A 16,512-nucleotide genomic window follows, 5' to 3' on the forward strand; every position below is an offset into this window, starting at 1 on the left:
TACCAAGGTCCAGTAACAGGCCAAGAGCTCTCTCAAAAGGAGACCAATTATCTGTAGATGATAGCAGGGTCTTGCCCCCAAATTCTAAGGGCTTCCCCTGGGATTCCTCTATAAAACCCAAGAGCTCTAAGTAGTATCTCTATCGATCACTGAATGTTGTATCTGCTGCATCATTTAGCTCAAGTGCCAGAACAAGAAGAAGAGCAGTCTGGACCTATTTGCTGCAGATCCTACTCCTGCACTGAGCCCCCCACAAAGAACATTTTCAGGTCACTCGATAGATGGGCTGGAGTGACATGCTCAAATGAAAATGGTAATAACACTCCAAATCCAAATAGGCTAACCAAGCACGGCACCTCTTTCTTGGTTGTAGGAGGGGCCAGATGCAGTACCTTATCCTTAGTTCTTACCTTGTCTTGACTACTAGAGCCCTAGAAGTTTCTCTGAGGTAAAAGGCCCCTGAGTTTTTTTCAGACGTATTTCCCACCCTCTAACATGCCAGCGTCTTACCAGAACATCCTGGGCAGTCACTCTTGTGTGCCTGCTGGGTCAGTCAGCGTGGTGTGGCAGTGTAATGGACCAGAGGGATTTTGTGTGGAAGGAAAACAGTGATCAAAACTCCCTGTGAGTTAAGTTGTGGCACCGGGCTAGGGAGTTGATGTGCCCTGGGGTAGGACAGTGAAGGTGTATTGCAAACTGCTCTGGTGAGTCCAATGGATGGAGATGGAGAAAAAGGCATGGCCAGATCTGTAGCTGCCAGGAGATGTGGTGGTTTTCTCCAGCAATGAAACCATATCTAGCTCAGCAGCTGTGAGGAGTCACCACCTGGTTAAACGGAAGGCAATCACTATCCTCTCTGATGTATGTGTCTTCTGCACAGACCAGACACGAGAGTTGAATGGGAATGTGGTAGGAACCACCACTGGTGTACCTTTCAAGTTCTTAGTGGTGGCGTCAATCTGTGCAGTCCCTCCAGGAAGTGGTATTGCTTTTGATGTGCTGTTTTCCAAGTGGAGGCAGCTTTAGGGGTTTGCATTAGGACTTTCCTACCATAATAACTCTCACGCTGCAGGTCAGAGAACCAATGGAAGGATTCTGCCAATTAAGTATCTACATCCTAGTTATGAATTCTGGAACTGGAGACATGAACACAGGATGGTTCAGAGAACTTCAGGACTCACTGTGAGTCACACTTGAATTAAAACTCCATGGGTCACCTGACCTCTACTTCACCAGTCCCTGGTGAGCCACAGGGACATTTTGAGTCTTCTGGAATCACTGTCGATTCAGAGCCAGTGTCTGATAGTCCCTGAAAGAAATGATTATTTCCTTTTTCCAGATGCACAGTTACCCTGGGAAAAGCCTGGGTAGGTCCCTTTGGGAACGGATGAACTAAAGATAAATAATATAAATTTTCAGTAGTGTACCAGGGTTTTTCCTGGTGGTGACCCAGCATCTCCTTCATTCAAGGGGCTCTGATTTGCAGATTGGCTTAAGTCTGGGGATTGGTGGAGGAGCCACAGTTCTGTTTTACGATTCAAGTGAGACTCTTGTTCACTTGACCTGGAAGTTGTTTGCTTGTACTGATCAAGTGAGAACTTAGTAGGTTTCCCCTCTAGGAGCACTGTGATGAAGTAGTCTGTACCCTAGATCTATCTGCACAAGCCAGACGTGGGTTGCTACTCTGTCTCTGCTGGCCATTGCAGTAATCCCTCTTACCTTGCCTTTGACAGTCTGGTGTCCTTCCCTTCGTTTCCTGCTTCACTAGGATCCAATTATTCCCTCTGCGTAGCTGCTAGCTAAGGACAAGCGCTGGTGCAGCCTGGTGAGATATTTTTGAATATCCCTTAAGGATGCCCATGGAGCAAGTAGCTATCCAGATAAGATTAAGTGATTGGTCTATGCAGCCCTGGGCCAGCGTCACCACCCCCCGTCTGACAACAGCAACTCTACCACTAACACGAAGGGTTCAAAATTGGGCCTCCATTGTGTACTATATAGACTGAAATAGCCTGCCAGCACCGTAGCACCTCTCAGAGTTGATATGTCCCTCTGATGGTGAGCAAGGACCCTTAGCTCTAGGGCTAGCCCCTTTGTCTGGCAAATAGATCACGTTGGTCCATCCTCTGCTGCCATCTGGTGTCCACAGCTGGCATGGTTGGTATGTGGCCCTTACCCTTATCTACATCTGGGAACCTTGGCATGCATGGTGCTCCAGCCAGACTGTGCCCCGTCCGCAGACAAGGGCAGGTGTTCACTTGACCCACCTACAATGGTATTAGGCAGAGCATCCCTTCCAGCTGCCCTGATATGACCCATCTCTTCCAGATTCTTAAGGACTTTGATTTGTCCCTGCAGTGGGAACTTACTAGAAAAAAGCTCACTTGTGCTCTTCTCCCTCTTGCCTCTTGGAACACGGCAGGCCTGAAGGCCTCAGCACTACTACGTGTGCCCATTGCCTGACAACCTGTTTCTGCTGATTACTACCTGCCTGGTTCCTTTCTGCCTGCAACCTTCGTAGCTGAAGTTCCTGACCATCCAATGTTGAGAAGCTCTTCTGTAATTCCATCACTTCATCCTGCCTTAATCCTCTGAAAAGCAAAGACTTCTGTCCTTTTTGATTTTCCATCTTTAAGTAGGGAATGCAGGATCAGATTTGCATCATGAGATGATACAATTGCATATTAAGAAAAGACAGGCACTGGGGCAAAGCTGTACAGAGGGAGAGCAGCAGGCAAGCGAGTGCAGTCCCTGGGGAAGTAGTGCAGGTGAGCTGCTATAACAAAAGGCCCCCTTCGCTCATAAACTGATCTTTCAGGTTTGTGCCAGGCAGTTCTTCAAATTTAACTTCTGACTTCTAAGATCTGACCAGTATGGCCATTTGCAGTGGAACAAGTCCAGCATAAGCATCTTTGTTTGATACTTGATTCACTTGCCACCAACCTAACCTAATACTGAACTCACTGAATTGCAAAGGAGGCTGGGAAATGTAGTCCCCATCCAGGCACCCCCTTAAATCCAGCCAAACTCAGGGGGCTGGAAGCCTAAAGGGGAGAACGTCACACTAACCAAGAGAAACTATGAACATAGTAAGAACATAGTAAGAAGAGAGACGCTGTAGGAACAGAGAACAAACCTTGGTGACCAAGGGTGGGAGGAAGGGAGAGAGACAGCAGATTAGGTCAACTCTGGCTCAAGGGCAGTGAGGGTGTAACAAGTCAAGGAAAAGCAGGAGTCAGAAAGTGGAGGAAAGGGTAGTGGTTTAAAGCAGGGGTCAGAGGCCTGTGGCCTGTGGCCTGGCTTTGGAACACTTTTTTAGAACTCAGCCAGGTCCACTCACTCACAGATTGTTGATGGGCCATGTCTGTGTACGACAGAGCTCCATGCAGACCACGTGGCCCAGGAAGCCCAACACAGTGACTGCCTGTCCCTTCACAGGGAAAGACTGTGGACCTGTGGGTTAAGGCATATCAGGTGGAGATGTGCCGTGGACCGGTGGCTGCTCATCCTTGTGACCAAGGATGAGCATCATGAGGACTAGGAGAGGCAGGTGAACCGTGAGGGTGGATAAAATTGTCCAGGGAGACGGGGGGGGGGGGGGGCGGTGGACCAGGAGAAAATCTGGGAACATCAACTAAATTTAAGGACAGGAAAGAAGATGAGCGTATGGAGAACAGAGTAAAGCCCAGGAAGACAGAGGGTTCCTTTGGGAGCCTCAAAAGATGTTGGTATCTTTACCAGTGGTCCACAAAGTCCTCTCCAAGGAATGAATGGAGTGTGGGATAGAAGCCATTTCACAGCGGCTGAACCAATGGAGGTGAGCCGGTGATTAGAGATGCATTGGGAATTCTTTCATGAAAATTATTTGCAAAGGGGAGAAGGAGAGAGAAAACGAGAGGATGTTTCTGGGGCTGAGGAAAAGATGGGATCTTTAGGACCAGATCCCACCACTAGTGTGTTTGGCAGTAGAAGGTAATGGAAAGCACACGATGAAAGGTGCAAGACTTGAGCCGTGGTGTATTACAATCAGTTGTTTAAATAATCGAAACTTTTTAATGTGGGATATAAAAATTAGGTTTTAAGAAAACAAGGGATGATTTCCTCTAAAAGAACTCTCCACTATCCGGCCTCTTGTGCATAGTTTAACAAAAATCCCATTTGTGCACACAGATATTTAGAAGTGTATGTATAGCTGTGAGTGATCTGAATGTGGATATTGCTGCTTAGACGGTTATCTAAGAAATAGTCATTTTAGATCTGTAAAACCAAGGACCTGAAAGGCAGCTGACTTTGAGGAACTGGGGTGCTTTCTCTCTGTACTGTGGGCACTTTGGGGATGGGAAAGTAGTGGATTAAACAGAAACCACGTTTCATCACCTAGAATTTGACAGTGTCTGGGTATACTCAAGGAAGGAACACACAGACTGCAATTTCCAAGCCCCCTTTTATTGAAATAAATCAGGACAGTGATCTTTACTCAAAAGACCTGGTACAAAGCCCACATCTTGAAGGTCATGCATGACATCACTGCTACTTTGGTTTGACAGTATTTCATTGCCGATCACTTTTGAAAAAGGCAAAGACAATGTGAATAACCCCAAACAAACAGATACTGACACATGCTTTCATATATTTCTAAGGACCAAGCATGAAGGCTTTATTCATGTTGGACACCAAAAACCTAAGAACCATGACAGGGTCTTCCCCTGTTTCGCTTCAGAGTCCCCTCTCACAATAATCAGATGGCATCCAGATAATTCTCATCCTGAATCAGAAGATTAAGTGTACACTGCACTTGGCATCTGTTCAAACAGCTCCACCCTCTGCCAAACAGCATTCCTTCTCTCAAAATCTCTCTGTTTTGAACTTGTTACTACAATAGAGTGGGGGTACTCTGGGACTGCTTTTGTATTCTGTTCCCAAACATCGTGAGCAATCATTGACAAAGTGGAAGCAAATCCTAGGTGAAGGACATGCTGTAGGTTTCACATACTTTTAGCGAAAACGGATTATTTTCAACAGCACCAATAAATCAACACTGACCCGATAGTAAGCTCATTTAGAAGAAAAACCTTACAATACTCATTTGTTTATAAAAACCCTAGCTGTGGTAAAGGTGTATATACAATCTACTATACACAAAATACACATTTTTTGTAACTGTATGTGTCCAGCACACTCTACCTACGCGAGTAAATTAGAATCTCAGTATTAATATCGGATGGACTGTTTGACCCAGAAATGTGTCCAAACCCATATGGTATGATATCTAAATAGAAATTCAGTATTAAAAAAATAATAAACAGGAGGGAAGATTATCCTTGAATAGTGATGGACACATGGACTAGGAACGTGACTGTTTTCATTCCTAACAAAGCTCTACCCAGAGACCAAGAAGTCCCCTTGAGTCACTGTGTTGCCACCAGAGCTCCTCCTGAATTTGGAAAGTTCTCGCAGACCCAGATTTACCAACAGTCTCATTCCTTCCACGTTGTGTGTCTTGATGCTGAAACAAAGGTCAGACAAAATTTCAGAATCTGGCTTTTCCCTGGCCAAGAGACCACGAACACATCATCCTAAATGATTCCTACAAGACTCCAGGGACAACTGGTTCTAGAGGCCATTGTCCTGTCCAACCTTATTTGTCCTGACCCATCATTTTAGTTTCTGAATTATTTTTTTTTTAAAACCAAATGATCACAGAAATGTTTGTTGTAAAACAATATAAAATATTTTCATATTTAAAATATAAACATATCTAAAGAACAAGGTACATGGTTAGTGCATAAATACCTAGGAATTTATTTTTACTATAAGAAAAAAATTTTATTATGATAAATATACAACCATCATGTCTGTGTTTTTGTATGTATACATACATACACAGGACCATATATGACACAGTCATGTAGAGTCGTTATAATAAAGGTATACATATATATGCAAAATCAAACTGTCTAACCCAAAATTGACCTAGATTTTTCACTTAAGATGATCTATGTTTTAATAATCTAAAAAAAAAACTATAGTACTATAAATTATTTTACATGAAAGCATCAAACTTACCTCAAGCGATTTCAACCTCAGAAATAATATTGTAATGAGCTAAAAGACAAAAAAAAAAAAATACATAAATATAACACTTGCAGGCCAGGCCCTGGGCGGCGTCATCATCTGGCTGAGGAGATATAGAGAGAGACGGACCAGCAGAACTGAGGCTGGAACGGGTAAGGGTCATTGGGAACATGTGTCCAAAATACCAGACCAGCAGAAACCAGACCCCACAGCAGAAGGACCACCCACCAGGAGCAGCAGAAGCCCAGCTGCAAGGGCCAGAAGACAGGAGTTCTTCAGGGGCCCTGTTACCACGTGTGGCCAGATGTGCCCACCTGCGAGTCCAGATGGTGCACGTCCTTACCGGCTCTGGTTAACAGTCGTCCTACACTATCCTGTCTCCACAATCACGGCCTTGACAACCAGAACAGGGTGCGTGAGGGTGCGCGAGGGTGTGCGAGGGTGTGCGAGGGGAGACCACAAACTCCCTTCAGTTTGGATCCCACTCCCACCCCCCGTGACTTAGGGCATCACAGCCCTTTGGACCCTGCAGGATGTGCTAGGCACATCAGCACTCAGTGCTGCGGAGACCCCCAGGAAAGAGGGGAAGAGCAGTGGGGTGTCAAAGCCCCTGCAGGGCAGGCATTCCTCCAAAGTCATCATTTAACTTTAGAAGCCACATCCACTTACTCCTGTGTGTCTTTTCTTTTTCTTATGCATTTAATAAACATGAAGGCTCTATTGAAGGGCTCAGGGGTCCCTGTGGAAGGGTACAGGCAGGAGCCTGCTCAGGGTCCTGCTTTGGCCCACAGCATCAGGCCCTGGGCTGAACACTATGAAGGCCAGTGGGCTCTGAGATCATCTCTAAAGAGGTGCCCTCCTGAGCAGAGGGGTGCTGGGCACACAAACTGACCTACTGGGTCTTCTGCCTAGCCATGCCCTCTCTAAGGAACTCTAGACCAAACAACTCACCCTACCTTGGAAAAGAGGGTGTTCAGGAGACTTCAGAACCAGGTAACAAGCAACATGAACCAATTCAAGCAATTGGAACTAATTCTGGAAGCTTCTGATGTGAAAGGGACAATAGGTCCTTGGATGGGACAGCTGGAGGCTATGAGAATTCAGGCTGTGAACTACAACCTCTTGGGCACTCACCCTAATAAAATAATAACAGAAGCCAAGGAATGACAGCAGGGCACGAGTCTCCCAGAGCAAGCACCACGCCGAGGTGGCATGCGTCAAGTTAGTGTGGATTCACGCTCCAGATCGCAATCAACACAGGGCTCTGGGAGCCCGACCCACAGATAAGAGGCAGCCAGTAGACAGAATCCGCTTGGCCCTGTGGCCCCAAGGCCTGGAGCATCACACAGCCAAAGGGCCCCATGCACTTTCCACTAGGCCAGGGCGGTCAAAGCACGTGCAGTGAGGGGTGGCTGCTGCTCCCTCAGTGTCACTGGGGTCCCCTCTGCTCCTTCCTGCTGCAGCACTGGGCTGCAGGAAGAGCACATTCACAGCTTCAGCAAGGAGAAGGCCACAGTCCACGGGAGCGCCTCTACCTGTGCTGGGTTTTTTCTCAACATGCCTCTTTCAAACATTACAAAGTGAAACGTTCATCTGAAACCCAGATTTATCTCTTTTCCAGAGAAACTGAACTTTGAGGTACCATTTGCCTCTTTCTTATCCCTTTTTCTGTCAACTTCTCTGTGTCTTTCCACTTCTGCCTAGGGAACCTAACTACTGCCCTGGCCTTTGGGAGAACAGGAGAAAGAAGAGCTCAGACCCTAGCTGGCCTCCGACTGGCGTGGGACCTGGGGCCTAGTGTTTATATCCCCAAGTCCTCCTGAAAATGGGGGGCGGCTGTGAAAGGCTCAGAGGACTGTGCAGGATAAAGCAGGGCAGATGGCCTGACCCGAAGCCCAGGGCTGCTAGGCCAACGCATGCCGCTACCCTGGAGACATTGTGGAACAGAAAGGAGCAATTTTTTTCTCCTAATCTCTCAGGCAGAACTAGATAGAATAGATTTGTCTCCACCAAAAAAAAATAATAAAAAAAAAATATACAGAAGTCAGGGAAATAAACCCCTCAACGCCTCCCCCTGTGGGGGGCACTTGTGTGGGAGGTAGAAGCATCTCCCTGGAGGCAATGCCAGGCTTCTCCAGGCTCCCGGGGGACTTGTTGCCTCTTTCTTCAGACAGAAGCAAACGACCAGCCACAGAGCATGCAGTGAACTAATAGGAGAGAAAGGGCGTGTGTGTGTGTGTGTGTGTGTGTGAAATAACCAAGATGACAGGGGAGGGAGGGGAGGGTGAAGGCATTGAGACTAACTTGGCCACTCAGAACTGCATGGTTCCCCTTCAGGAGACTTTTCCTGGGAGGCTCCTCACAAACCAATGGTCGCGCTGCTCCTGACTTTGTATTAGCCTGACCTGCTGAAGGATTTTCCTAGAGGGCTGGGCACCTTATCCATGCACTGACTGATTGGTTCCCAAACCTGGTTTTGTCATGAGATGTGGCAGCATTTGAAATCTTTTGGTGTGAGAGTTCATGGAACCCAACAGCAATAGGAAGGTACAAGGGGCTCAGGTTAAACCGAATGGAAGACCCAGTGGGGTCTCCCATGGAATCTGAAGCCCCCTCCCCACCTGTGTAAGCCCATAAGCTAAGTGGCCCTGGCTTGATAACAGGATGGACATTTATCTTCTGAACACCTCTGGGTTCCATCAGAAATATCAGTATAACATGAAGATGAGACTGTCATGACTGTCATAAACCAGAAACCCTCAAGCAAGGGCTTCCACTGTCGAAGGCTGAATATTTTAAAGCTTGTGACCTCACAACCCTAAGTGAGCAGGGATCTTATTGTCTCCTTTTACACATAAGGACACTGAGACTCCAGGAAATGCCATAGGACTTCCATAATGACACAAGACTGTGTAACAAGAATTACCCCAACACGGACCCCAGAGCCATCAAGAAGAGTCTTGGTGGGGCAGAAATGAATCCCTATGTTCCAAGAGCTTCTGAGATGTTGCTTCCTCACATTCTGGAAATAAATCAACTCCACTAACCTGAAATTTTCTGTTCCTTTCTTTACTGCCCCTAGAAGAGCAGACTGGCCAGGAGACCTACCAGGACTCCCCTGCAGGGTGGGCTGTTCTGGATGGAAAACCAGCCCTGCTTCCACAGCTACCACAGAAGGTGCCCCAGGGAAACCTGAGGGGGGGCAGTTAGTCTGTGCTATTATTCTCTCCTTGAAACAAAGCCTGTCAACCTGCTGTGGGGCTGCACACAGAATATAGAATACAGAAACCTCAGAAGAGCCTGGGACTTCCAACACCAACACCCTCTGCTTCTGCCCTTCACAGGAGTGTGAGGGGCTAGGTCCTTCCCAAAGGCAACTCCTTCACATGTGCATTACACCCAGAATCACTACAGAATCGTCCTCAGTGGTCTTTAGTACAACTGGGTGGGAGTCACTGATTGTGAATTTCTGCCTTAACAACCCAGGATGAAACACCCACCAGCAAGTGGGAAGAGGCAGTCATTTCTGAACATCTCCTAGGGCTTTTCCTGTTTCCTATCATTATCGTTTTCCCTTTTTGTACAGTAAAAGAAATCCAAGAGTTAGCAAGTCTTCCCATGTGCAGGGACATGGGTAAAAACTGGTAAGAAGGACACTCACACACACCTCTCAAGCCCTCAGTGTTGAGTACTCATGTGGGGTGCCGCTACACATCAAATAGGGCCTCGGGTGTTGTCTTATTTATGCCAGAGGCAGGTTTTGGTTTGCCTATGTAGCAAAGGCTCAGACAAGGCCATGCATGACAGGATGGGTGATGACAGGCACCTGCCTATTTTCAGCTCTGAGACCAGGAGTTAGTGAATGTCTATGGCTTTGACAATCACTTCTAAATGGCAAAGGGTCCATGGCAATGTTAGTGTCCTGAGAGGTTTCTAGGACCTCAAAGTCTATGTTATCAACTTGCAAAATGATCCTCTTTTTTTCTTTCTTTTTATTTAATTTTGAGACAGGGTCTCACTATTTGCTTGGGGCCTTGCTGAATTGCCGAGACTGGCTGAACTTGTGATCCTCCTGCCTCAGACTCCCAAGTCACTAGGACTACAGGCATGCACCACCAAGCACAACCTGACCCTCCCTTTCAATTGCAAAGGAATCCTGAATGCAACAAACTCTCCCAAGCCTCCTACTCCTCAGGAAGCCATAATGTTGTACCTTCCACATTCCCAAGGAACTTGCCATCAGCAGTGGGGCGCATGGTCAGCAGAGGGCCTCCTGCTGCCAGAGTTCTCAGGGCCTGCTCTGCTGCCAATTGCACTGCCCAAGGGCTTTGTCTTTCCTGGACAGCCCACATCAAAGTGGCTAGAGAGTTGGGGCACAAAGTCTCCATTTTGCCCAGTGAAGGCAACTCTTGGCAGGGCATATTTGCTCCAGAGGACTGAGGCTTCAGAAGGTCCACCTGGACTTCTCTTCAAACACCTCGCATCCCAAACTCCACCTCAGCATTGCCCCCAGGAGACCCGACCCTCAGCACACTTCACTCCCAGGCTTGCCTGTCTTGCTAGAATCCTCTAAGCCAACTCAATGACACTTCCTGGTACAGAGAGGACACCTGCAGACCTCGCAAACAGGAGGCAAGACCAGAAACCAATTCTACAAATTCAGAAAGTCCTAGAAGAACTGATGTTGGGGCAAGAGAGATAGTTGAGAACTCTCCTTTGACCTTAAAATTTCAGTCCATAAGTATAAGATGCCCTCCTAGCATGCTACCCTATGAAACGGGAGATGTGTATGAGGCAGGCCACAGCCCTGTCTCTTTGCCTGGAGGAGACTGAGCTAAGTGACCCTTGAATCAATCTTCACATCTCTCACAACCTAGCACTCCAGCAACCAAATCCAACACACATCCACCTTATCCTAGAGGCAGCAAATGACATGAAGTCAATTTGACATTTTGAAACCTTTTTGTTTTATTATTATTATTATTATCACTTTTGCTTTGATCTGAAAGTTATGTCCCCCTAATATTCATAAGTTGAGATCCTAATCAACAGGAGGATGGCACTAGGAGATGGAGGCCATTGGGGACTAGTTTAGGACAAGCAACCCCAGTGAGCTGGCTCACCCTTCACCTGGGTGAGACACAGGGAGGGGCATGTCTATGAACATCACCTGGTCTAGCACTTTCCACCTCCAGAACCGTGAGGAAGAAATTTCTCATGTTTGTAAACGATCTTGTTTATAGCATTTGCCTGAATACACAAATACAATTTCCTTCCCTTTAAATGGCAAATTAAATTGAAAAGTTTGGAAATTTTTGTCATATTCAATATTGTAAACTGGGTAAACCTTTCACCATTCTGAAGAGACAAATACCTTTCTATATCTGTTCCTTTTGAGATCTGAGAAAGGTAGAGCATTAGTTGTTACTAGGCAACACTGATTAAAATAAGGATGCTAGGATTATATATTTGGTAAATATTTTTTTCTATATAAACTCTTAGTGGGAGCTCATGCTGGGGGCTCCTCTGAACATGGTGAACTTTTAATTAGATTGTCCCATGTGAAGTGTAGGCTTCCAGAGAAGGTGAATCCCCCTATACACTGAATTTAGACTCACTCCTTTGCACCTGAGGTACCTCTTATGGGGGGGGCAAAGAACACTGGTTTGGGGTCAGCTGTGTGGACTTGACCACATCCACTAAGTAGGAGGGCTCCCTGATGCCTGCTGGCCCTTCCTTATCCTGGCCCCACTTCTTCTCAGCAGACAGGGCCCCTAGTTGTCAGGTACATCTCAAGTTTTAGTGGAGTCTCAGAAGAGGACACCTGGCAGGTCAGAGTTACTCAGTGAATGTCCAGGTTCACGGAAAGTGGCTTATGTCCAGAAAATATAAGTTTGTGATCTGATTTTGGAGGAGAGGTTGGAGGTCCTTTTCTGGTTGACCATAGTTTATTAGAAAAAAGAAGAATGGATGAGAGAAGGGAAGAAGGGTAAATCTGGAAGACAGTAAGCACTTAGTTTGTTTAGAGAAATGCTAAAGTGTGCATGCATTTAAACCATAATGATCTGGAGTTACACTTAGCATTTTAGGATGACACCAAATTTTACTTGTTTCACCTTTCTGTTGCTAAGAAGTCACTGAAATTTCAAACTTATGGCATCATGAAATGCTACGTAGGTCAAGATTGGAGCTAGCCATTGACAAAATATGACTCAGAGAGAAGTGCAGGGCATCAAGAGCATGCAGAGAGTTCAGGATATCTACAGAGGGTGAGAAGGGTCACCACGGGACACACATGCACTTCCAGACTTTTTGACCTTGTCATAACAGGATTGTGAACACTACACCAATGATCTTTATGATAACCACTATTACCATTTTTCATACTGTAACAAAAATAAGTGACACCAATGACATCATGATATCTCTAATATGAAGTGTTTATATCATGGATCACAAAGACAACGTATGACTCACAAAAAGTATGTGACAATTTGTTAAATATGCAGATTCCAAATATGGAAATAACTTCTTCATGATTTTATAATTTTATTATGTGAAGTACTCATTCAGTAAATGAGTGTTTCTTGAGCTCCTTCTATGTGCCAGTCCTTTTTTAAGAGGTGTCACAATTTATTTTTACCTAGATGTATCTAATATTCCTATGTCATTTAAAGATGTTATTAATTTAGCTTTAAAGTACATCATACAATAATAAAATCCTCCTCAATCTCATGTATTAATATATATTTTTTTAAAAAAGGCTTACATTTTTTTGCTTCCAGATGCACCACTATAAAATACAAAAAGGAGAGACAATATTACTAATTTTCTTATGACTATTACGGCTCTTCAGTTACACCTCCCAATATAATGTTCTTAGTACACATTCCAGAGAGACAGGTTGAGGAGATGAGAGACATGGGCATGAAACCCAGGAGATCACCAGACACGAGCCTATGGTGGACTACGTGTGTGTGTGAGTGTGTGTGTGTGTGTGTGTGTGTGAGAGAGAGAGAGAGAGAGAGAGAGAGAGAGAGAGAGAAGTAACAAAGATGACAGGGGACGGAGGGGCAGGGGAAGGCGATGAGACTTGGCCACTCAGAAGCTGCATGGTTCCCCTTTCAGGAGACTTTTCCTGGGGGGCTCCTCAGGAACCAATGTTTGAACTGCTCCTGACTTTGTATTAGCCTGACCTGCTGAAGGATTTTCCTAGACGGCTGGGTACCTTCTGTGTGCACTGACCAATGAGATTGTACTCACGTGGAGTGCACCTGCAAATCGAATGAACCAGAAACACTCAAGCAAGCGCTTACACTGTCAAAGGGGTGAGCAGGGATCTTATTGTCTCCTTTTACACATAAGGACACTGAGGCTCCGGGAAATGCCATAGGACTTCCATAATGACACAAGAAAGCTCAACATAATTTACCCTCACTCGGACCCCAGAAGCCTTAAGGAGGGTCTCAGTGGCGCAGATATGAATCCCTACATTCCTAGAAAGTCTCAGAAGTTGCTTCCTCACCTCCGGGAAATAAATCAACTCCACTAATCTGAAACTTTCTGTTCCTTCCTTACTGTCCTCAGAAGAGCAGACTGGCCAGGACTCCTACCAGGAGTCCCTGCAAGGAGGGCTGTTCTGGACGGAAAACCAGCCCTGCTTCAAATGCTACCACAGAAGGTGCCCCAGGGAAACCTGAGGGGGGGCAGTTAGTCTGTGCCGTTTTTCACTCCTAGAAACAAATGTCAACCTGCTGTGGGGCTGCACACAGAATATAGAATACAGAAACCTCAGAAGAGCCTGGGACTTCCAAGACCAACACCCTCTGCTTCTGCCCTTCACAGGAGTGTGAGGGGCTAGGTCCTTCCCAAAGGCAACTCCTTCACATGTGTATTACACCCAGAATCACTACAGAATCGTCCTCAGTGGTCTTTAGTACAACTGGGTGGGAGTCACTGATTGTGAATTTCTGCCTTAACAAGCCAGGACGAAACGCCCACCAGCAAGTGGGAAGAGGCAGTCATTTCTGAACATCTCCTAGGGCTTTTCCTGTTTCCTATCATTATCGTTTTCCATTTTTGTACAGTAAATGAAATCCAAGAGTTAGCAAGTCTTCTCATGTGCAGGGACATGGGAAAAACTGGTAAGAAGGACACTCACACACACCTCTTAAGCTGTCAGTGTTCAGTACTCACGTGGGGTGCACCTGCAAATCGAATGGGGTTCAGGTGTTGTCTTATCTATACTGGAGGCAGGTGTTGGAAAGCATATGTAGCAAAGGACTCAGACAGGGCCATGACAGGATGGGTGATGGCACACAGGTGCCTATTCTAGCACTCAGGTCTGAGAGCAGGAGTTAGTGAATGTCTATGGCTTTCACACTCATTTCTAAATGGCAAAGGGTTTATGGCAATGTTAGTGTGCTAAGAGGTTTCTAGGACCTCAAAGCCTATGTTATCAACTTGCAAAATGACTTATTTCTTTATTTTTTCTTTCTTTTATTTAATTTTGAGACAGGGTCTCACTATTTGCTTAGGGCCTTGCTGAGTTGCTGAGACTGACTGAACTTGTGATCCTCGTGCCTCAGCCTCCAAAGTCACTAGGACTACAGGCATGCATGACCAAGTCCAACTTGACCCTCCCTTTTGATTGCAAAGAAATCCTAGATGCAACAAACTCTCCCAAGCCTCCTACTCCTCTGGAAGCCATAATGCTCTACCTTCCAGATTCCCAAGGAACTTGCCATCAGCAGTGGGGGGCATGGTCAGCAGAGGGCCTCCTGCTGCCAGAGTTCTCAGGGCCTGCTCTGCTGCCAATTGCACTGCCCAAGGGCTTTGTCTTTCCTGGGCAGCCCAGATCCAAGTAGCTAGAGAGGTGGGGCAAAAAGTCTCCATTTAGCCCAATGAAGGCAACTCTTGGCAGGGCATAATTGCTTCAGAGGACTGAGGCTTCAGAAGGTCCACCTGGACTTCTCTTCAAACACCTCGCATCCCAAACTCCACCTCAGCATTGCCACCAGAAGACCTGACCCTCAGCACACTTCTCTCCCAGGCTTGCCTGTCTTGCTAGAATTCTGTAAGCCAACTCAATGACAATTCTTGGTACATAGAGGACACCTGCAGACCTCACAAACAGAAGGCAAGACCAGAAATCAATTCTACAAATTCAGAGTCCTGGAAGAACTGATGTTGGGGCAAGAGAGATAGTTGAGAACTCTCCTTTGACCTTGAGATTTCAGTCCATAAGTACAAGATGCCCTCCTAGCATGCTACCCTATGAAACGGGAGATGTGTATGAGGCAGGCCACAGCCCTGTCTACTCTGCCTGGAGGAGACTGAGCTAAGTGACCCTTGGATCAATCTTCAAATCTCTCACAACCTAGCACTCCAGCAACCAAATCCAACACACATCCACCTTATCCTAGAGGCAGCAAATGACATGAAGTCAATTTGAAATTTGAAACCTTATTGTTCCTTTGTTGTTGTTATTATTACTTTTGCTTTGGTCTGAATGCTTGTGTCCCTCTAATATTCATAAGTTGAAATCCTAGTCACCAGGAGGATGGCACTAGGAGGTCGAAGCCTTTGGGGACGAGTTTAAGACAAGCAACCCCAATGAGCTGGCTCACTCCTTCACCTGGGTGAGACACGGGGAGGGGCAGCGTCTATGAACAACCCAGTGAACCTGACAGCACCTGGTCTAGCACTTGCCACCTCCAGAACCATGAGGAAGAAATTTCTCTTGTTTGTAAGGGATCTTGTTTAGAGTATTTTGCCTGGATACACAAATACCATTTCCTTCCCCTTAAATAGCAAATTAAATTGAAAAGTTTGGCAATGTTTGTGATATTCTATATTGTAAGTTGGGTAAAACTTCCCCCCTTCTGAAGAGACAAATACCTTTCTGGTTCTGTTCCTTTTGAGGTCTGACAAAGCTAGAGCATCAGCTGTTATAGGCCACAGTGATAAGATAAGGATGCACTTGCCAGGAGCATATATTTATCTACACATACTCTTAATGGCAGTTCATGCCAGGGGCTCCTCTGAACATGGTGACCATTTAACTGGATTGTCCCATGTGGGGTGTAGGCTTCTCAGAGAAGATGGATCCCCCTGCACATGATGTTACATTCACTCCTTTGCACCTCAGGTATCTCTTGGGGGGGGGGGTTGCCAATGAACAGCTGTGTGGACCTGAGAAAGACTGCATCCACTAACTAGGAAGGCTCCCTGCTGCCCTGCAGGACTTTGCTTTTCTTGGCCCCACTCCTCAGCAGATAGGCCCCCTGGTTGACAGGTACATGACAAGTTTTAGTGGACACCAGAAGAGGTCAATTGGCAGGTAATGCTCAGAGTTACTTAGTGAATGTCCAGGTTCTCAGAAAGTGCCTTACGTCCAGGAAATGTGAATTCTTCAAAAGATTTTGGAGAAGAGGT

At 46.1% G+C, this 16,512-nt stretch overlaps 1 protein-coding gene across 3 annotated transcripts in view; it reads right to left on the bottom strand.

The window, feature by feature from the left end:
• Positions 1-4,448: 4,448 nt before the first annotated feature.
• The window catches only part of Prom1 (prominin 1), a 150,038-nt gene continuing 137,974 nt past the window's right edge, over positions 4,449-16,512 (bottom strand). For all 3 annotated transcript variants that reach the window (XR_013092142.2, XM_076864400.2, XM_076864399.2), the window contains 2 exons: positions 6,067-6,105; positions 4,449-5,506 (listed from right to left, as the gene is read on the bottom strand). Coding sequence is in view for 2 of the 3 variants with exons in the window: in XM_076864400.2 (XP_076720515.2) it covers positions 6,084-6,105 (22 nt within the window). In the remaining variant the exon portion in view is untranslated. The remainder of the gene's footprint in view (positions 5,507-6,066; positions 6,106-16,512) is intronic.

This window comes from Callospermophilus lateralis, chromosome 8 (assembly GCF_048772815.1).
Source record: "Callospermophilus lateralis isolate mCalLat2 chromosome 8, mCalLat2.hap1, whole genome shotgun sequence".
NCBI classification, from domain to species: Eukaryota; Metazoa; Chordata; class Mammalia; order Rodentia; family Sciuridae; genus Callospermophilus; species Callospermophilus lateralis.